At 38.0% G+C, this 23,233-nt stretch overlaps 1 protein-coding gene across 3 annotated transcripts in view; it reads right to left on the reverse strand.

The window, feature by feature from the left end:
• EXOC6B (exocyst complex component 6B) overlaps positions 1-23,233 on the reverse strand; it is a gene marked incomplete at both ends in the record, with an annotated part of 525,714 nt that overhangs the window by 323,955 nt on the left and 178,526 nt on the right. For all 3 annotated transcript variants that reach the window (XM_080712088.1, XM_080712087.1, XM_080712086.1), the window contains one exon: positions 12,941-13,117. In XM_080712088.1, the coding sequence (XP_080568214.1) occupies positions 12,941-13,117 (177 nt within the window). The remainder of the gene's footprint in view (positions 1-12,940; positions 13,118-23,233) is intronic.

Below are 23,233 nucleotides of genomic sequence, written 5' to 3' on the forward strand. Positions count from 1 at the left end.
GACGAGCAGTTTACTCCAATATATCCCCTTACATACACACACACACACACACACACACACACACACACACACCCCTCAAACTTTTAAGTCAACTTTACCCATAGCATTAGGAATGCAAATTGAAACTATACAGAGATACCATTTCTCCTCTATGAGACTGGAAAAATTTTAAAGCTTAAAAAAAAAACAAAGATTAAGGAAACATAGTACCCTCTTACACTGTTGGAGTGGAGTTGGGTGGGATATAAGAAAATAATACAACCCTTATGGAGGAAAATTTGACATTATCTAACAAATCGATATATGTATTTACCCCTTGACTTACCAGTCCTGCTTCTAGGAATGCACCCTGAGGATACATCTCTAAATATATGAAAGAGAATTCTCCATTTTGTCTGAATTTTTTATTTAATAAAATTTTAGAGTCTTTTACATATGGTAAAATTCAGCCTTTCCAGTGAACAACTCTACAAGTTCTGACAAACGCTTAGCCCTGTACTCATCACCATAATCAAGATAAAAAGAAACAGTCCCGCCACCCCTTAAAATTCCCCCATGCCCCTTTGTAGTCAAATTGCTCTCTGATGCCCTTGGCAAACACTGATCCATTTTCTGTCCCTAGAGTTTTGCCTTTTCAGGAGTGTCATATAAATAGACTCATACAGTATGCAGCCTTTTGAATCTGGCTTCTTTCATTTAGCATAAAGCATCTGAGATTCGGCTGTGTCGTTTCAAGTATCTGTTTTCATCCCTTTTTTATTTCAGAGTGATACTCCAATTACGTATATACCAAAGTTCATGTTGCCCCTCATCCACTAAAAGACATTGGGTTGTTTGTAGTTTGAACAATGTATGAACAAAACTGTGTCAATATTCAGGTGCTGGTTTTTAGTGACTATATTGGTTAAGTACCTAGGCGTGGAACTGATAAGCCACGTGGTAAGTGCACAAGGACTCTATGACGAACTTCCAAACTGCTTTCCACAGCGACCACGCCATTTCCCATTTTCATACCAATGTATGAGTGCTAACTGTGCTCCATCCTTGTCAGTATCACTGGCATGGTCAGCATACTTTTTTATTTTAGCGATTCTAATAAATATGCAATTAAAACACTATTTTTATAGAAAAATACTGGAAACCATTAAGTGCTTGTATATAGATTGGCTGAGTAAACTAGGCCACATCCAATGTATTTAGCAGTAAAACAGAAGGAGAAGGATGTCCGTGAACTGATATACAGTAATTTTTAGGATAAAATTTCAAGTGAAAAAACAAAGTACAAAAAGATGTATTATGCTGTTTACAAGCTGGGCGTGGTGGCGCACACTTGTAATCCCAGCATTTGGGAGGCTGAGACAGGAGGATCGCGTTTTGTGGACAGCCTCAACTACTTAGTGAGGCCCTCTGCCATTCAGTGAGACCCGGTTCCAAAATAAAGACTAAAAAATCGGGCTGGGGATATAGCTCAGAGATCGAATGTCCCTGGGTTCCATCCCCAGTGCCACAAAAAAATAAAATAAATAAAAAATAAACTGATTACATGCAAAGAGTGGGTATCAGCAGTGTGGAAATGATAAAGAATGGATTTTATTGAACGTATCATCTCATGTAGTTTTGCATTTTGAATCATGTTCATATTTTACATATCAAAAACATTAAGTTATTAAGACTAGAGGCACCCTAAAAATAATACTAAACTGACTAAATATATACAAAAATTCAATGTGGTGTATGACACTTGCCTAGATATGAGAACAGAGAAAAAAAATAAATGAAGAAATGTACTGTAATTTATGAGACAAGTGGGGAGATTTAGATACAGGTTTTATATTAAGTGATATCACACTTGAGTGTGATTAATCACTGAATCATAGTAGAATTAAATAATATCACTCTCAAGAAAGATGAATTATAGGGTTTTGTTTTGTTTGTGGTACTGGGGATTGAACCTAGGGCATTCTACGTAGACTCTGAGCTACACTTCCAGCTATGTTTTTTATTTTTATTTTGAAACAGGGCCTCACTAAGTAGCTGAGTCTGGCCGTGAATCTGCAATCCTGCTGTCACAGCCTCCCAAGTACTGGGATTATAAGTGTGTACTACACCTGGCTCCAGATTGCAGTATTTAATGTTCAAATACTATGAAGTATGTAATTTTTTTCATATAGCTTAGTTTGGAAAAGGAAAAGAAAATATATGTGCATATATATTTCTTTCGAAATTAAATTTTTGAGAAATAATTATCAGATTTTCCTAAGTAAAGTACTTAAGTAAAGGGTATATGGTAACTTTTCTAAAGATGTTTAATTCTTTGAAAAAGAATCTTTTTTAAAATTAGGTGAGGAGTTTCTATCTCATTAATTCTTTTTTGTTTGGTGGTACTGACGATTTAATCCAGGGACATTTAACTGAGGCCACATCCTTACCCCTTTAAACAATGTGTGTACATTGGAGGGGGGTACCAGGGATAGAACCCAGGGGCATTCTACCTCCGAGCTACATCCCCAGTCTTTTTATTTTATTACAAGGTCTCACTATGTTGATGAGAGTCTCACTACTTGCTGAGGCTGTCTCGAACCTGTGACCCTCCTGTCTCAGCCTCCCAAGTACTGGCCAAGAAACTTTTTTAAAAGGTGAAATTAAGCCAGGCGTAGTGGCATAGTGGCACACACCTGTAATCACAGTACTTGGGAGACTGAGATAGGAAGATCACAGACTTGAGGCCAGTCTCAGCAATTTAGTGAGCCAGCAACAACTTACTGAGACCCTGGTTCAAAATAAAACATATAACAGGGCTGGGGGTGTGGCTCAGAGGTAGAACACCTCTGGTTCAATCAGTACCACAAAACCAAACCAAACAAACAACCAAAAAACGGTGGAATTAAGCTAGTCCTTCTGAGACACACAAAATAGGGTATTTTAGACAAAAAGAAAGAAGAAAAAGAATACATTCTATAGCTGGGGTTATTAGCTACTTATCACAAGAAAGGGGGGGGTTGAAAAGCAATGAGAACATAAAGAAAAAAGTCTAATAATACCTGAAAAAATAGAAAAAAGTTAATGATTAAGGCAAATAACTTCAAAAATAACAGGATGTTCATACAATCAGCACAGTAAAAAAAAAAAAATTCAAAAGACCTTACATCAATGTGAACCATAACATATCTTCCAATTAATAGACTTAACGATCAAAATAAGTGAACAACCAAAACTGAACACCTAAAACATGCCACAATGTTTTCATTCGACTTTCTGAAGTGTCCTTTTGACACTTGCTTGCATGTATGGGTACCTTCCTATGGATACCTACTTTTCTTTTGACTGTATCAGTCTTTAGTAAACCAACTTTCATTAAGAAAGCATACAGAGTCAATGGATATCAGGAATAAGTGAAGCCAGCATTCTAAATTGTGTTCTCTTAGTTTATATACTTTGTATATGAAATATGAACGACTATTATTCACTTTGGCAAAACACAGTACTCTCATCTAGGTATTTCCCCCCTCAAATATGTGGTCCTGTCTGTTTTCTTTCATTTTTGCCATTTTGTGAGAGAATATTATATTTCCCTAAGTAGGAGCATAAATGTGACGGTAAAGAGCCACTGCCACCTGTCGCTCCAGCACTCAGCAGGCTGAGGCAGTTGGATCCCATCAGTCTAAGAGCTTAAGGCCAGCCTGAGCACCACAGCCATACCCTGTTTCAAAAAAAAAAATTAATGAAAAATAAATAAATAAGAACAGTAAATGCCAGTGGGCAGTCACAGCAGGGATTGTGGCTCACTTGAAAATACCCTATTCCACTTGGCAACCTTGCTTCTCAGGGCCATTTCAATGCTAAGACTAAGAGACTGAGTTGAAAACCCGGATGTTTTTATGTACATTTGATTGATTTTAAAAGCTGGCAGCTGTGACAGTTTGGATCTTAAATGTCCCCCAAATGCTTGGTCAGGAGCCTGTGGTGCTATCAGAAGGTGGCAGAGGCTTCAGGAGGTGGGACCCAGCAGAAGGGAGCTCGTGTGACCTTGAAGGGGCTACCGGGAGCTGGCCCTTTCCTCTCTCTTGGCTTCCCACAGACAGGAGGTGAGCAGCTTTCTCCATCATGAGCCTCCCACCATGATCTGCTGCCTCACCACAGGAACCTAGGCAATGGAGCCAGGCAGCCATGGGCTGAAACCTCTGAACCCAGGAGCCAAAATCAACTTTTCTTCCTTATAAGTTGTTTTTCTCAGGGACTTTGTCATAGCCACAAAGCTGACTAACACAGCAACTAATTTTACTTTTTTACTTTAAAGCACTGTGCAGGCCAACGACTGGTTTGAAAGTTGTTTCTAGCCATGGGCTGCCAATCTACAACCAGTGTTTTATTGAAAATGAACTTCTAATGGCATTTTTATTCCACTTTAACTGAGAATTAATCCTCATTATTTGCTTCCTTCTTGTCAAAACAAAGTTAACAATAAACATTTAAAAGTTTAGGTCAAATATCATAACAACCATATGTTTTATAGGCAATTTGACATAAATTAACAATGGTCACTATTTGACAAGTAAATAAAGGAATACTTTGAGAAATGCACATGATTTACTGCAATAGCACAAAGATAGCAAAACTTGTACTTTCTAAATACAAGTCTTACTTGTGGGTTTTTTTTGTTTTGTTTTGTTTTGTGTGTGTGTGTGTGTGTGTGGTACTGGGGTTCCTGGAAACCCTTCTACATCCAGGCTACACTCCCAGACCTATTTTATATTTTTATCTGGAAACAGGGTCTCTTAAGCCAGCATGGCTAGCTTCAAGCCTGCACAATCTTCCTTTCTCTGCCTCCCAAGCGTGGGGTTTACAAGCGTGCTCCACCAAGCCCGGCCAACTTGTGTACTTTTTTATTTTTTATTTTTTATTTTTACGGTACCGGGGATTGAACCCAGGAGCATTCTACCTCTGAGCTCTACACCCTCAGTCCTATTTTTTTATTCTTTATTTTGAAACAGGGTCTAACTAAGTTACAGAGGACCTCACTAAGTAACTGAGACTGGCCACGAACCCTCGATTCTCCTGTCTCAGCCTCCTAAGTACTGAGATTACAAATGCATGTCACCATGCCCAGCTTTTACTTGTGTTCATGAACAGATTTGTGTCTTTCTCAAAATTGATATAGTGAAGCTTTAATCTTCAATGTGACTGTATTCAGAGACAGAGACTTTAAAATATTTAAAGAAGTAATTAAAGTTAAATGAGGTCATAATGGCAGGACCCTACACCAACAGGACTGGTATCCTAACAAGAAGAGGAAGAGACGACAGAATTGTGCAAAAGGAGAGAAATAGTGTGAGACCACAGAGCCACCTGTCAGCCGAGGGGAGAGGTCTGAGGAGAAATAATCTTCCAGGAACCTTGACCTTGAACTTGTTGCCTCCTGGATTGTGAAAAAATAAATTTCTGTGGCTTAGTCCTCCCATTCTGTTAGGTTTGTTTTTGTAAAAGCAGTCCTAGCAACTTAGTACACACTGCCTCAAAGTTAGTACAGTACCACAATGAAGACATCTTTAAAGGTTCTACATTACATAGCATTTGGATGTAAATAACAAGCCCTCCTGTAATTTCGTATTACAAAGGAGACAACAAGATCTGGAGAACTAAATATGACATGAACCATTTGATGGTTCATGCTAAACTGGGCATGGTGTTACACCATTGTAATCCCAGTACTTAGGAGGCTGAGACAGGATCAAAGGTTTGCAGCCAGCCTCATCTACTTAGTGAGGCCTTCCACAACTTAGTGAGACCTTGTTTCAAAAATAAAGAATGGCCAGGCGTGGTGGCGCACGCTTGTAATCCCCACGCTTGGGAGGCAGAGACAGGAGGATCACGCAGGTTCGAAGCCAGCTGTGTGCGCTGCTTAGGAGACCCTGTTTCCAAATAAAAATGTAAAATTAGGTCTGGGAGTGTAGCCCGGAGGTAGAAGGGCTTCCAGAAACCCCAGTACCACCAAAATAATAATAATAATAATAATAATAATAATAATAATAATAATAATAATAGAATGAAAGGTTTGAGGATGCAGCTCAGAGGTAGAATGCCTCTAGGCTCAATCCCCAGTACTAAAAAAGAAATCATTTGGTCAACACACATTTATTTGACCTATATTCTATGACAATTGGTGCAGATGTCATAGTGAACACTGTTCCTTTTCAGATTGTAAACAAATTAAAAGAGATATAAACTAGAATATACTGTATGTCATATCCATAGTCCAACAGAGTATTCTAAGAATGCAGAAGCTCTGAAGTTACCTAAAACAAAGACGTATCAGGTTTCACTTTTTCAGATGCTTTCTTTTTGTTTCTGCCACTGCATTTTATTACATATTTGGCCATTTAGCCATTTCTCTATACATCTATTAATTAATCATTTTAAAATGCACTTCAAAGTAAATTACAGACATCCTAATTTTCCCCTAAATACTTCAGCATGCATGTTAAATTTGATGTTTGTTCACAGTATTCATTTTTTTTGCATTTTTAATCAAGTGACTTGTTTATTTTTTATTGGTGCACTATAGTGTCACATCATAATGTGGGTCATGTTGACAGTGCATATATTCACACAGTGCTTGGTGCCCTTGCCCCCTCACTGCTTCCCCATTTCCCTCCCTCCCAATACTGTGTATCCAGGTTAACAATGTTATATTCACATTTTTACACATAGTCAAATGTAGCTTTTCCATTTATAAACCTCAGCCTTCTACCTCCCCTACCTTGCCTTCTTAGTTTTGCTGAGGTTTCCCCTCCATTATCTGGAGTCCCTCAGGTATTCCTGATGCTCCCTAGCTTGAGCATATTAGAGGAAACATATGTCCCTTCTCTTTCTGTGCTTGGCTGATCTCACTAACATAATGTTCTCCAGGTCTTTCCATCTTCTTACAAATGGCATGATTTGGGGCTTTCTTATTCAATACTGCTTTATTTTAGATTTTGTTTATATTAGATGGTATTCATCAGTATATGCAAAGATACATTACCAAGAGCCATATTAACTTCTATTCCACTTTTATTAAAAAATAGTCATAATGCCATAATAATAACTATCATGTACTCATTATATGTACCAAGGACTGTGACCAGAGCATTATATACACTATTTCCTGAGTCTTCACAACAACTCTGCCTTCAGGAGGTATTATCTACCACTTCACAAACAATGTCAGCTTGAGAGTATCATATTTTGTCTTTAAGTGTCTCAAAAATGATGTTTATTCCTGATATATTTTGGGCCATAAATATATTCTCAACCTGAAATGTTCACGGCTTCCAAAATGTACTTAAAGTCCTATCTAGACATTTGTAGAAAAACATTAATATTGGGCACATACCATAGTGCAATAGAGGTACAAACCAAACTCCAAAATCATACATATTTCAATTGAAAATCAATTGAATTAAGTTTTTCATTTAAAAATGGTTAAAGGAGCCAGGTGTGGTGGCCCACACCTATAATCCCAGTACTTGGGAGGCTCAGACAAGAAGATCACAGATTCACAGTTACCCTCAGCAATTTAGCAAGGCCCTCCACAATTTAGCAAGCCCCTGTTTCAAAATAAAAAATAGAATAGGGCTCAGGGTATAGTTCAGAGGTAAAATGACTCTGGGTTCAATCTCCAATACTGGAAAAAAAATAAAATGGCTAAACAGCAGCTATGATTGGACTTAAAAAAATAATAATAGTGACGGTGGTGGCACACGCTTGTACTCCCAGTACTTAGGTGGCTGTAAGAGGAGGACTGTCAGTTCAGGGTGAGTCTGAGCTACTTAGTGAGGCCCTCTGCAACTAAGTGAGACTCTGTTTAAAAATAAAGAATAGCCAGGCGTGGTGGCGCGCTTGTAATCCCCGTTCTTGGGAGGCAGAGACAGGAGGATCGCACAGGTTCAAAACCAGCCGCACGCGCTAGCTTAGGAGACCCTGTTTCCAAATAAAAATGGAAAAATAGGTCTGGGAGTGTAGCCCGGAGGTAGAAGGGCTTCCAGGAACCCCAGTACCACCAAAAAAAAAAAAAAGATAAAATAAAAAATAAAAAGTAGGACTGGGGGTATAGCTAAGAGGTAGAATTCCCTTGGGTTTAATCCCCAGTACCATACACACAAAGAATAACAACACTAATAATAGTAACAGCAACAGCTACAACAACAATAACAACAACAACTGTGACCCTTTCACTAGCTTAGGCAAAAATTAAAATATAAACAAAATTTTACTAGAAAACACTTTTTCTTTGTCCCGCTTCTCAGCAATCATTAAGAGACTGAGTCTCTGGTATACTTCAGAGAGCCTGGGAGAACAAATTTCATCAGTTGCTTTAACATGAAAATCGGTTTTTCATGTAAGATAATGATTTATTACTGGGACTTCATCTTCAGTTCCCCGGGCTTACTAGGTTTTCCAATCTCTAAAACAAACTTTACTTCAGTTTAATTACATATTAATTATCTGCTTAATATGTGCAAAACTATGTTCTAAGTGTCTGGGTTTTCCTATACTTCATTCCAAGATATACTTTAAGTATCATTAAGCTAAATGGCCAAAAAATGTTAATCAACTCAAAGAATATATTAAGTATAATTCTACTAAAAGTACACAAAAGAGTTAAAAAGTACTTACTCATGAGAATAAAAAAGTACCTAAACTTGTTAAATATAAAATTTTTAAGTGTTATAAAATTATATTTAGACCACTAGTAACCTATTAGAACCAACAGATTTTAGAAAGCAAGGTGTAACATTTTCAAATACTGCATTTTTCACAAAAAAATTTTAAATTATTATTATTATTATTATTATTATTATTATTAATTTTGGTGGTACTGGGGTTTCTGGAAGCCCTTCTACCTCTGGGATACACTCCCAGACATATATATATATATTTGGAAACAGGGTCTCTTAAGCCAGCACAGCTGGCTTTAAATCTGCGCGATCCTCCTGTCTCCGCCTCCCAAGCGTGGGGATTACAAGCGTGCACCACCATGCCCGGCTTTAAATTATTTTAATGTAAAAATCAATGAGACCTGAACATTCATGAGTTTGTTTTATTTGTATACTAAAAAGCTTTCTCAAAGACCTGTATACCCTTGCAACTCAATGTGTGCTCCAGAGACAAAGAGTGCTTTTTTTTTTTTTAATCTGGGACCTAGCTGAAAATACAGACTCTCAAGCTCATCCCCAGGCTGCAGAAACAGAATCTGTGTTTTGTATGATTCCCAGGTAATTCCCACACACATTCAAGTTCAGGGATCACCGCCTTGCATCACAGGTTCTTAGGACGGTTCCTACAAGTAGAGGAATTTCAAGCAGAACTTTCCACAAGTGAATATACAAACATTTTACCGGGAAAAGCGTCCATGTATTTTTACCAAATTCTCAGTAACATAAGACCCCAAATAGAGCAATAACCACTGTGCTATAGGATTTCATGCCACAGTTACCATGCTCACAGATTAAAAGTCACAACACTCCAAAAACCATGCTGCTCTCGACGAGGTCTGCTGAAGAATGAGAAGAATGAAGGTCAGAACGTCACAGTGGGTCACGAAAGACCTTATCTGAAGAATTTATTCACACCATGCAAGAACTATGCCAAGAAACCACTTTAGAGACATCTAAATAAATAATTCTCTACATGAGGTTTGAGATTAAGAATGTGCACTTGTAGAAGATTCAAACTGAGAAGTAAATAAATATAAGGTAGGATTTTTTTGTAGGGATGGGATGCCATTAGATGACAGTGAAGTGTTGAATTCTTGTTGGAAGAGCTCAATCAGCAAATCTCTAACATGAATTCCGTTTGATTTGGGATACGGGCATCATGTCAGAGTATTAACTTCCAAATGCATTCTTACAATACCTTTTATGAGGAACCACTAACTTGACCAGCCCCACTTTCTTCATCTTCTCTTGTCCTCATAGGACAAGTAAAGCAGTATAAAACCCAACTTAAAAGGGGCTTACCCAGGGTCTTCAGTAATTAATGACAAAGGACAGTTCCTATCCAGGAGGTTCTCAATGATATGTAAGAAATATGTATATAATTCATTCTTTAATATCACCTAATCTTTTCAGGGTAGATATTATCCAGGGATACGGACTGATGTCTAACTTCCATAAAGCCATGGTGCAATTTCTTGATACCCAAAATGTAGAAAAACATGAACTTGCCTTTCTTGGGGCTGCTGCTCTATTGTACTATTATCATAACTGGTTATCTGTGATGAGTCTAGTACCTCACAGTCTGGTCTCCAAGGCGGACTCACATCGTATCATAAAGTCATTGCAGGCAAGCGAGAGAATGCTACAAAATATTCAAGGGACTTACCTCCTCTATACCCCTTTTTATCTACCTGGGTCATCAGGCAAATGGTGGGTTCTTTTACTCCAAAGTGGCCCATTAAATAACACTCAAAAGATTTTTCTTGGCTCTGTTAAACACTATTAAAGAGTTGTTATCCAAATATGATAGAGCTGGGCGTGGTGGCGCACGCTTGTAATCCCTGTTCTTGGGAGGCAGAGACAGGAGGATTGTGCAGGTTGGAAGCCAGCAATGCTGGCTTAAGAGACCCTGTTTTGAAATAAAAATATAAAAAATAGGTCTGGAAGTGCAGCCCGGAGGTAGACGGGCTTCCAGGAACCCCAGTACTACAATAAATAATAATAATAATAATAATAATAATAATAATAATAATAATGATAATAGAGATGGGTATGCAACTTTCAAGCACCGTTAACTATTAACTTACCTCATCTATATAATAAACATATCCTACTAAACATTAATTTTAACTAAAAATATTCGGTACAATTTTTGGCTTGAATTTCATAAATATGTCTTCTCAATAAGGAAAACTATACAAAAGAACGTTGTACTTTCCACATAAGATAGTCCCTCAGACATTCAACCAAACTTAAATGCTAAGCACCTGACATAGGGGAACACGCATGTAATTCCACTATTTGGGAGACTGAGACAAAAGGACTGCAGGTTCAAAGCCAGCCTTAGCAGTTTAGCAAGACCCTCAGCAGCTTAGTGAGACCCTGTTTCAAAAACTAAAATAGAAAAATAGAAAATCTGGGGTTATAGCTTGGAGGTAGAATGTCTTTGGGTTCAAGCCTCAGTATCCACCTCCCTATAAAAAAAAAAAACTTAAATGCTAAGGTTTTAGGTATAATTTGGTTATTTGCTTTTCAGCTCAAATAGTTTAAACAATGCCAATTTGATTCTTGAAGACAAAGAGGAATTGTAATAGGAACAGACATACTAAGAGTAGGGTATATAATAGAAGTCAACAAGGAAGAGTAATGAAAATGAGGTAACAACTCATACTTGGGGACCACTCTTGATGGAGAAGACACTTGTGTGACTCCATGGACACAAAACTACTCTCTTTACTTAATAGATGAAGACACGAGGGTCCCAAGATTAAACAATTTTCCCAAGATTACAAAGATAGATAATGACTAGTTCTTGGGCATAGAGTAGAGCCAGGAGACAGTAAGGCCCTAAGAGGGGGCGAGGATGGGGAAAATCAATGAACAGGAGACACACGCTTACAGGCAAAACAAGTTACTGAGTATAGAAGTAAATGGTTTCTCAGGATTGATCACTATTTTAAAAATAAATAATATAATTATTAATCGTTTTTAAGTTATGTATATGTATATATATACTTTTGTTTGATTCCAAAGCTCATTTTCCTATACACAACAGTTGACAAAGAAATTGATCCAATTTGTGAAAATGATAACTACTTAGAAAAAAACATTATAATAGGAAATCTGAAATGTCACAAAATTTTAATAACACATTATACTTCCAACAACAAATAAGAAAATAAAAATATGTACTAGTTAAGCTACTTAAACTTATTCTTTGCCTGACAGTGACACAAAACTAATCTAAGAAGTTATGGATATGACACAAACTCCCCAATATCTCACTATCCTTCATATATTTATTTCCTACAGAAATGTATTCTCAACTTTCTAGAACCTTTTTATGTCTTAAATGTGAACTATTTTTCAAGGTGATGCAATCCTTTTGTCCACTCCTTACCTTATTTTTTTCTTTTTTCTTTTTTTTTTCTCTTTCTTTTTTTTTTCCAATACTGGTCGTTGAACCCAGGAGCATTCTACCTCTGAGCTACAACCCCAGCCCTTTTCTTTATTCTTTATTTTGAAACAGGGTCTCACTGAGTTGCAAAACAGGGTCTCACTAAGCAGTGGCTGAGACTATCTGCGAACTGCCATCCTCCTGTCTCAGCCTCCCGAATGCTGGGATGACAAGCGTGCGCGACCACACCGGGCTCACGCCTTAACTTTTCAAAGGGGCATCTTTTATTAGTTTCAGGTAACTATAGATCCAGCGAAGAACATTTAGATCTCTAGTCTCTACTCAGTTAACTCTACTCTTCCCTTAATGTAGTACACAGTATAGAATCAAAAACCGTGAATCTTGTCAAAAAATGGAAAGTTATAAAATCTAAGCCCTTTCAAAAGAATCAGATTCAAAATTATCTTTATGTAGCTTGCTTCATTAAATTAAGGCTCATTTAAATTCAAGATGGGCCGGGCGTGGTGGCACATGCTTGTAATCCCTGCGCTTGGGAGGTGGAGACAGGAGGACTGCACAGGTTCAAAGCCAGCTGCACTGGCTTAAGAGACCCTGTTTCCAAATTAAAAAAATAAAATAGGTCTGGGAGTATAGCCCGGAGGTAGAAGGTCTTCAAGGAACCCCAGTCCCACCAAAAATATAAATAAATAAATAAATAAATAAATAATTCAAGATGGCATTTAATATCCAGAAGATCACACAATATTATGTGAACAAAGTCACATCTCAAACATACTGTATTTAAGATTAGAAATAGTCTCACTTGCCCAGTTCAAGTGTTAGTTACCTCTTCATCATCTTCCTCATCTTCAACATCCAGAATCCCCGAATCCTGTTCCGACTTGGGGCTGGTGCTTTCCATCTCTGCATCGAGGATGGTATATGGATCTTTCTTAGACTTTCTCTTGCTACCTATTCTGGGTTGTTGCAAGACAACATTATCCAGGTTTCTTTGTTGTTGAGCCTGGGATACAGAAACGTACACATATAGAGAGGGAAAAAATAAGAAGAAAAGAAACAAAATGTAATTAAGCTTTCAAAAAAACTTGTAATTTGAGCAAATGGATATCTTTAAAAATCTATAACTAAATTTCTTAATATATAAATTTTATCCCTAGAAATAAAATTAAACCTAATACATACATTTAACCCTAAATCATTCCTGTCCTAGCTTGTTTTTCAACTTAACACAGAAAAAGGATGATTAGTCAGCATTATCTAAAAGCTTTTAAAATATATCCACCAAATCACCACAAAATGAAATCTACCTATTTTCCAATAAGTAGCCAGAAGATTAGTACAAATGCCTAAAATTTCTCTCTTCCAAGAAAATGCCACACTAAAACCACTGTCATTGAAGAAAAGAGGCTGGAGGCTTAGAATTGATCTATTTACTTTTTATTGGTGCACTGCGGTCATACATCTTAATGAAGTACAAGATGGTGGAGACACACATGCACACTTCATCATTTAGCCCTTCCCCAATCCCCCCTAGAATTAATTTTGATATATGTAAATTAAAAGATTCTTAAAACATTATATGACTGGGTGTGGTAGCACGCCTATAATCCCAGTACTTCAGCGGCTGAGACAGGAAGATCACAGGTTCAAGGACAGCCTCAACAAGAAGTTAGACTCTCATCAACCCAACTAGACTCTGTTTCCAAACAGAAAATAAAACAGGGCTGGGGTATAACTCAGAGGTAAAACATCTCTGGGTTCCATCCCCAGTAACACACACACACACACACACACACACACACACACAGACTCTCTAAATAAATAAGTAAGTAAGTAAATATTTATATGTATACAAAATACCAATAAAATATAATCAAGAGGATGTTATCTAAAAGAGTGATTTGAACTAACTAGTGATTTATTTTCCTGAGAGTGATTTGAACTACTAATCCAAGAAGATACTATGACCATAACCTACAGAAAAGTTTTAAGGAGTTTTTTCTTCCAAACTTATAAAGAAAAGGAAATACAGTCCTCTTGCTCTAACAAAACTGACTAAAATTCTGGTATGGATTCAATAGATAGAAAGTGGTGAAAAGCATGAGTCAACAACAGAAGCATAAATTACATAGTACTACAGCTGGAAGGACCTTAGGCACCACTCTGAACACTGAGACTGGAAGACAAAGGCTTTGCTCAAGGTCACAAGGCTAGTTAGTGGTAAATCTCCAGAATTCCCAACCACTGGTCCGGCCACTACACTAACTGTCCTTCAAAGCATGACAAAAATGTTTCCCAAAAAAGGGTTCTGTGCCATATCAACAGGAAACACAGCATGCTATACAGCCTCACTGGAGACATTCAAAATGCACTTTAACAGAATAAAGGCTGGGAGCAGTACTATTTTTTTTTTTAAAAAAACCTATTTAAAAACCCAGTGTGAGGTGGGCATGGTGGTACATGCCTTTAATCCCAGTACTTGAAAGGCTGAGATAGGAAGATGGGAGGTTCCAGGCCAGCATGCAGTAACTCAGTGAGATTCTACTTTCAAATTAAAAATGAAAGAGTGCTGGGGGTATGATTCAGAGGTAAAATCCCATAGGTTCAATCACCAGCACACACAACAAAGTATATTCCAGAAACATTTCAAAAGCTAGGTGCAGTGGCGCATATAATCCCAGTACCTGGCAGGCCGAGACAGGAGGATCACAGGCTCAAAGCCAGCCTCAGCAACTTACTGAGAACCTGTTTTCAAATACGAAATCAATCAGACTAGGGGTATAACATGGAGGAGAATGCTTCTGGGTTCAATCCCTAACACCACACATACACATACAGAGAAAGCAAAAACATTTCCCAATAGGACTTTTCTCGTGTGTGTATATTTGTGGTACTAAGATTGAACACAGAGGCATTTTACCTCTGAGCTACACCCCCCCCCCGCCCTATTTTTATTTTTTATTTTGAAACAGGGTCTCACCAAGCTGCAGAGAGCCTCACTAAGTTGCTCAGGTTGGCTGTGAACCTGCGATCCTCCTGTGTCGGCCTCCAGAGTACTGGGAGTACAAGCATGCCCCACCACTCCTGGTTGCTTCCTTTGAAATCTAATATTTAGTATCAAGCCAAGATACAAAGCTTGAGCAAGTAGTCTCTCAAAACGTACATTCCAATCAATATGTAATATTTCTCTTCAGTGACAAGTAAAAATTAGTTCAGGAGAAAAACCAGTGTCTCCAAATCTTCTGAATGAGATCAAGGAATTCAAGATAAATAGTTAAGTATAAGAAGTTAGTTCAGGCACTGGTCAAGTGAAACAATTATCATAGGAGAAAGAAAAACTTGAACTATGTAAGCTAGTCCCTGCCAAGAAAATGGAAAGAATCTACATTCCAGAGATTTAAATCAATGGAAAACGTGTTTCTCTGCATATCATATACCCATTGAGATTTCAGGTTGAGTTTCATAAAAATCCATGGTTTCATTACCAAACTGAGCTAGAGAAGGCACCCTAAAACATTAAATTTGGTTTGTACATAAGGCATACATGTTCTTCAAACATTTACGATCCTAAATTAAAGGGAACATTCTTTCTCTTCCTCTCAAAAGTAAGTTGTTATTCCCCACTGACACCCAATGCAAACCACACAAATAGGAGTCAAGGGCTCTGGGGAGTCCCAAAGGAAGGGAAAACTTCTAAAACTTTCCTATTTAATAAAGCAAGCCCTCACCATGCATGGTAGCACATGCGTGTAATCCCAGTACTTGAGACAATGAGACAGGAGGATCCCAGGTCCAAAGCCAACCTCAACAACTTAGATAGGCCCTCAGAAACTTAGAGAGACCTTTTTTTAGAAGAAAAAATAAGCCAGACATGGTGGTGCATGCTAATAATCCCAGTACTTGGGAAGTTGAGACAGGAGGATCACAGGTTCAAAGCCAGGCTCAGCAACATAGTGAGGCTCTCAGAAACCTGGTGAGACTCTGTTTCCCAATAAAGAAATAAAATTGGGCTGCAGGCATAGCTTGGAGATAAACATGCCTCTGGGTTCAATCTCCAGTACAGTAAATAATAATAAGAAAACTAACAATAAGAGTAACAACAACAATAATAATAATAAATAAAAGGGGCTAGGAGGATGGACCAGAGATAAGATGCCCCTGGGTTCAATCCCCAGCACCAAAGAAAGCCATCCCTCAACTAGAGAGTGATCACTAAATCCCCTAATTCTATTCTTCCTGTACATCAAAGCCAAAACCTTTCATGAAAGGATCTTAGCTTATTAAATCTCAAGTTTATCATTTTTCTTTTAAAATCAAACACTGCCAATGTAGCAAAGCAATCAAAAGGAGACATACTAGGTGTGGCCAATTAAATTTGAAGTTACACAAATCTGAAAAGTATCCTATGGAAGTAATTTTAGATTTCCTATGGTTTTTTTTCTATTTTAGTTGGCATCCGGTTTTCCCATTGATGTAGAAGAGTATAAAGTAGTTTGGGCCAAATCAGCAAATAGACGCGATCAACCTTTTGCTAGAGACGACCAAGGCTTCTCCAGTCTATGAAGGGGCAGTTGGGGAAGATCTGCCAAGCAGAAACTGGCCAAGTTGGAAACACATAGAATAAATACTTAGATATTACCATTCTGGCAAAAATGTATATTATTATCTATTCGTAATATATGATATGAGATTGGAAGTGGTGACAACAAAAAATACATATTAAAGACATACAGATGAAAATGTGAAATTGAAGCTTATAAAAAAATCCAATAAAAACCTTTCAGAGCTCTTTCCTAACACACTAAGCTATTTTACCAGGACCACTTATGCTATGCCTCCTAGTCAATACTTATAATAATGTGCCACAGAAGCACGAAGAGGGACACAACGTGTAGGTGTTTTCATTTTCTTCACTGTTCATTCTCTTTGTGGAAAATTTTAAACATGTTACCGCCTCTTCTGCAAGCCTCTCATGTACGATCTTCTCTGGGCTCCTAATGATAGAAATTGAGCAAGGTTTATCTACTTGGTACCAGGCACTGCGCTGCACAATGGGTATACTAAGAAATAAGGTAGAGTCTCTGATTCATGGACTTCACATCCTACTATTAGAAAAAACAGATAGGCAAAGTATCTGGAATTCAATGAAATGAGAATAATAATAGAAATAAAAAGGACAATGACTGTACAGAGGAGAGAGGAAGGGCAAGGGACCATGGAAATGACCATAAATAGTATCTAATCTGAGCTATTATTAATATAAAAGATCACTGTTAACATTTTTAAAAATGTCAAAGAATGTCTGTGAGGCATCCTATACATACCATTAAATAAAGGTTTATTATGTATACTTAGCAATAAGACTCAGTTAAACCAATGAGAAGCAAAAACCAAAGGCTTGGTGTTTATTAACCCAATACTGACCTCTAGTGGATCAGAAGAGTATATACAAACGACAGAATCAAACCCGTAGAAAACGGGTTTTAAGGTGCACACTTGAATTCCCAGTGCTTGGAAGCCTGAAACAGGAGAATTGCAGGTTCACAGCCAGTCTCAGCAATTTAGTGAAGCCCTCTGCAACTTAATGAAACCCTGTTTCAAAATAAAAGAATAAGCCGGGCAGGCGAGGTAGCACACACTTTTGTAATCCCAGTACTTGGGAGGCTGAGACAAAAGGATCTCAGCCAGCCTCAGCTACTTAATGAAGCCCTCTGCAGCTTAGTGAGACCTTGTTTCGAATAAATAATTAAAAAGAGGGCTGGGGGTGTAGCTCAGAGGTCGAATGTCCCTGGATTCTACTGTCAGTACTGGGGAAAGAGATAGAGATAGAGAGAGGAGGAGAGAGAGAAAAATAGAGCTAGGGGTATAGACTGGAGATAGAGTGCCCCTGGGTTCCATCCCACTAACACACACACACACACACACACACACACACACACACACACACACACACACTATAGGTTGGAGGCCTAATATGGTTACTGCACACAGGCTTCAATAACAGGGTGCTGTAGCAGAGAGGAAGGTCAGTTTTATGGAGTTAGATACATCCTTAATTCTAAACTCTGCAATTGATTAATTCCACAACCATGAGCAGGTTACTTTGCTTCTCTATGTAATATCCCACCAATTAAATTAAATTTAACACACACACACACACACACACACACACACACACACACGACTTAGGCACAGTGGTGCCTGCCTGTAATTCCAGTACTTGTGAGGCTAAGACAGGAGGATTTCAGGTTTGAGGCCAGTCTCCACAACTAAGTAAGCCCTTGTTTAAAAAATAAATAAAGCCAGGCGTGGTGACACAGGCTTGTAATTCTTGCACTTGGGAGGCAGAGATAGGAGGATCCCGCAGGTTCGAAGCCAGCCTCGCTGGCTAAGAGACCCTGTTTCTAAATAAAAATATAAAAATAGGTGTCTGGAAGTGTAGCCCGGAGGTAGAAGGGTTTCCAGGAACCCCAGTACCACCAAAAATAAATAAATAAATAAATAAATAAATAAATAAATAAAGCCGGGCATGGTGGCGTACGCTTGTAATCCCCGCGCTTAGAAGGCAGAGACAGGAGGATCGTGCAGGTTCGAAGCCAAGCCAGTCTCACTGGCTTAAGAGACCCTGTTTCCAAGAGACCCTGTAGCCCAGAGGTAGAAGGGTTTCCAGGAACCCCAGTACCACCAAAATACATTTAAAATTTAATTAATTAAATAGGGCCGAAGTTTATCTGAGAGGTAGACTACTCCTGAGTTCAATCCCTAGTACCACAAAAGAAAAATAAAATTGTTATGGGCTTTAAACTATAAGAGCATATTTAGTTAACACTGCTTAGGGGGCTTCAGGAACAGAGACATATGCATGTGGCCAATTTACACATTAAACTCAAGACCTTACACAGATATAAAAGTATGTATGTATATAATCTAATATTGACATATTAATCATATTCCAAATATTACTTAGTCATCTTTCAATACACAGATGGGCACGGTGGTGCACACTTGCAATCCCGGCATTTGGGAGGCTGAGACAGGAGGATCCAGGTTCGAGGACAGCCTCAGCTACTACTTAGTGAGGCTCTTTACAACTCAGTAAGACCCTGTTTCAAAACAAAAAGAATCAAAAAAAAAAATAGGGGGTGCAAAAAACAGAAGGGTTTTCTCCAAAGACTAACTCCTAATCTTCACCCTAATCCCAGAACAGGGCCAGAAAAAAATCCCTAGTGTGAAATGTGAATCCTTAGTCAACATTTCAACTGAACCAATAATTGCAGCCATAACCACGGCATCACCAAAGATGTTAACAGACTATTTCTAAGTTGCCATAGTAACAAAAAATATCATTTTTTAAAAAAGACTATTTTCTGTAATTTTTTATATTCTGAAAAGAATCGCTATAAGAAAAAAGAAAGAAAGCTGGGGATTGTGGTGCACGCTTGTAACCCCAGCATTTGAGAGGCTGAGACAGAAGGATCTGGGTTCACAGCCAGCCTCAGCTACTTAGTGAGCCCTTTACAGCTCAGTGAGACCCTATAGCAAAATAATGAATAAAAAAAGTAGGGGTAGGGGTGTAGCTCAGAGGTAAAATATCACTGGGTTCCATCCCAAGTACCCCCCAAAATAAAAAAGAATAAAGAAAATGGGCACATATCCACTAATACATATGTTCTACAGGCAGTCTTAATCATTCATACATGTTGTGGGTCACTTAGTCAAATCAATCCAATCCAACCTAAATCTAGAAAATAAACATGTAACAAATGTGTAGTGTATCACCAAACTATATAATAAGCTATCCATTATGCTTCTTCTATTTCTATTTTACCAAACTGAAGAATTGTTTGTGTTTGCTTGCTTGCTTGCTTGCTTGCTTGCTTGCTTGCTTGCTTGCTTGCTTGCTTGCTGTACTGGAGATTCTACACCCCCAGTCCTATTTTTTAGTCTTTTTATGTTTTGAAACAGGGTCTGAGTTGCAAAGGGCCTCACTAAGTAGCTGAGGCCTCTGTTTCCGAATGCTGGGATTACAAGTGTGCGCCACCACGCCCGGTCTGTGTTTGGCTTTTTGGTACTGCGGACTGAACCCAGGGGAGCTCTACATCTAAGCTATCCTCCAGACGTTTTTATTTTTTAGTTTGAAAAAGGGTCTTGCTAAGTTGCTGAGGCTGGCCTTGAACTTGTGATCCTCCTGTCTCAGCCACCCAAGCACTGGGGGTATAGGCATGCATAAGCATATTCAGTGAGGTATATTTTTCCTACTCCACTTACAAGAATTACACCCAAAGGTCAAGTGGAGGTGAGAACCCCACAGGATGCTATATTAACTGAAGGTAAAATTATTAACATCTTATGGTCTGTTATTGAAAGGCAAAAATTATTCCATATCTGTCTAAAGATTAACTCTTCCTGCAAAATAAAAATTTTATCAAATAAATATTAGGCAGTTTTCCTACTAGTAAAACAGCTAAGTCCTGACTTTTACCCATGCCTTTAAATCCTAGATGGCATTCTTTTTTTTTGCAATATTCCATTTATGAATTTTATCTCATGCAAACCAAATATTTTAATTAAATTAAATTAATAAATTTATTTTTAATAGTGTTCTTTTTGTTGTTTTTCATTTTTGTGATACTGGGTATTGAACTCAAGCACATTCCACCTCTGAGTTATACTCTCAGCCTCATTTTATTTTTTATTTTTAAACAGGGTCTCACTAAGTTTCAGAGGGCCTCACTAAGTTACTGAGGCTGGCCATGAACCTGTGACTCTCCCATTTCAGCCTGCCAAGTACAATAGAATATGTTCTTACTAAATGATAAAGTCTCAATATCTCTCAGAAATTGAGGAAATACTTAGCTTTCCAAAGGATCTCAGGAATAAATCATTTTGCCCAAGACAAGTGTTGTTAATTTCCTCATCCCTTCCAAACTTTGAAGATTATATTTGTTTGAGTGGAGATGAGGGACAGGGACACTGAGATAGTTAGAAGGAATAGGAGAGAAAAAAATTATGTTTAATCTAAAAGAAAAAAAACTTTCACTACAAATAGTGAATTCTTCTCATTCAAGCAGCATTATATTGAAGATTCCAATCTAGGATAATACTTTCTTTCAATTGCATTATTGGGTTTTTCCTCTCTGAAAGACCTATCATACAAAAAGGATTGGTAATTAGGCTCCCATTTGGAATTTTCTGTCACAGAATTTTTTTCTGCTAGATATTTTCCCAGGAAAGATAAAGTTAAAATCATTGCAATAACAAAACAACATGGAGGTGAGGAAGAGTACGAAAGGAGGAGAGGAAAAGGAGGAAGAGAAGGAGGAGGAGGAAGAGGAGGAGGAGGAGGAAGAGAGGAGGAGGAAGAAAAGAAGGAAGAGAAGGAGGAGGAAGGGGAGGAGGAGGAAGAGAAGGAGGAGAGGAAGAGGAAGAAAAGGAGGAAGAGAAGGAGGAAGAGGAAGAGGAGGAGGAAGAAAAGGAGGAGGAAGAGGAAGAGAGGAGGAGGAAGAGGAGGAGGAGAGGAGGAGGAGGAAAGGAAGAGGAGGAGAGGAGGAGAAAATGACGATGATGGCGATGATGACACTGGTGAAGGAGGAAGGTGGAGTAGAGGTGGGGGGCAAAGAACAATAGTGATAGTAAAAAAAAAAAAAGGGTATAATGAGGCCTAACTTGCAGTTCTAACTGCAGGTAACTAGTTTTTCTGTTTTTCGTTTACTCACTGGAAAAAATAAAGATCCAGGAACTCTTAGATAACTCTAGTCTTAATTTCTATGTGAGTTTGAATCCTATATTCTTTATAACCTTAAATTCTATATGGAAAGTTGGCCCTCCATAGCCAAAGTTTCCACATCCATGGATTCAACCAACTACACATGGAAAAGATTAGGCTGTTGTTGACATGTCCGTGTATCTGAAGATTATTACAACCATATCCAACACCTCCAGGCTTCTTTGTTTTCCTTGCCATTATTGCCTAAGCAACACAATATAACAACTAATACACATTGAATTAGGCATTATAATTAACACAGAGACAACTTAAAGTGTACAGTAGGATATATGGAAGTTATATATAAAAGGTCATAAGCATCTGTAGATCTGGGTATCTATGGGATCCTGGAACCAACTTCCCACGACAGCCAAGGGACAAATGTATTTATTAGATTTCTGAAACAATATAAACTTAGTTTAAAAACTGTTGAGTAAGCCAGGTATGATGGCATACCCCTATGATCCCAGCTACCTGGAAGGCTGAATCAGGAGGATCACAAGTTCAAGGACAGCCTGGGCAGCTTATTTATTAAAAACTAAAAATGGATGGGGAGGTAACTCAGCGGTAAAGAGCTTGCCTCACATACTTTGATCCCCAGCACTGAAAAGGAAGAAGAAAAAAAAAAGACCTGTTGAATATATCACTCTCGTGCTCCTAAATTTAAAAATTATTTTGAGTGCCGTAATTTTCTGATAAGATGCTTGATACAAATTTAATAGCTCCTATAATAATATCTGCTCCTATAATAATAAAGTTGAAATAACAGCTGTAGTTCTAAGTAAAATGCAAATTTATTTTTTTTCTTTTTTCTACCATCTTCAACAGTGTTACAAAATTCTCTGAGTTTCCTTCTTTCTTCTTTTACCCAGAAGCATTCTACCTCTGAGCTAAGCCCCATCCCTCCATCCCCCCCCCAACACCCTTTTTATTGTTGTTTTTGAAACAGGCAGGGTTAGGTTGTTGCAAGTCTTGCTAAAGTGCTGACGCTGGTCTCAAATCTGGGGTCCTCCTGTCTCAGCCTCCCAAGTACTGGGACTACAGGTTTGTACTACCACAAATGACTTGAGTTTCTTAAATGTTACCAAAATTAAAGACACTTGAGGATATATATTTTTTTTCTAAATATATTCTTTCCTCTATATACATACATATATATATATATATATATATATTCAAAACACTACACATTCCAAAAAAGAAAGAAAACTATTCTTTATTTGTTTATTTATTCTTTATTTATTTATTTTTGGTGGTATTGGGGATGGAACCCTTCTACCTCTGGGCTACACTCTCAGACCTATGTTGTATTTTTTATTTGGAAACAGGGTCTCTTAAGCCAGCGAGGCTGGC

This window comes from Muscardinus avellanarius, assembly GCF_963383645.1.
Source record: "Muscardinus avellanarius genome assembly, chromosome: 15".
In the NCBI taxonomy this organism is placed as follows: Eukaryota; Metazoa; Chordata; class Mammalia; order Rodentia; family Gliridae; genus Muscardinus; species Muscardinus avellanarius.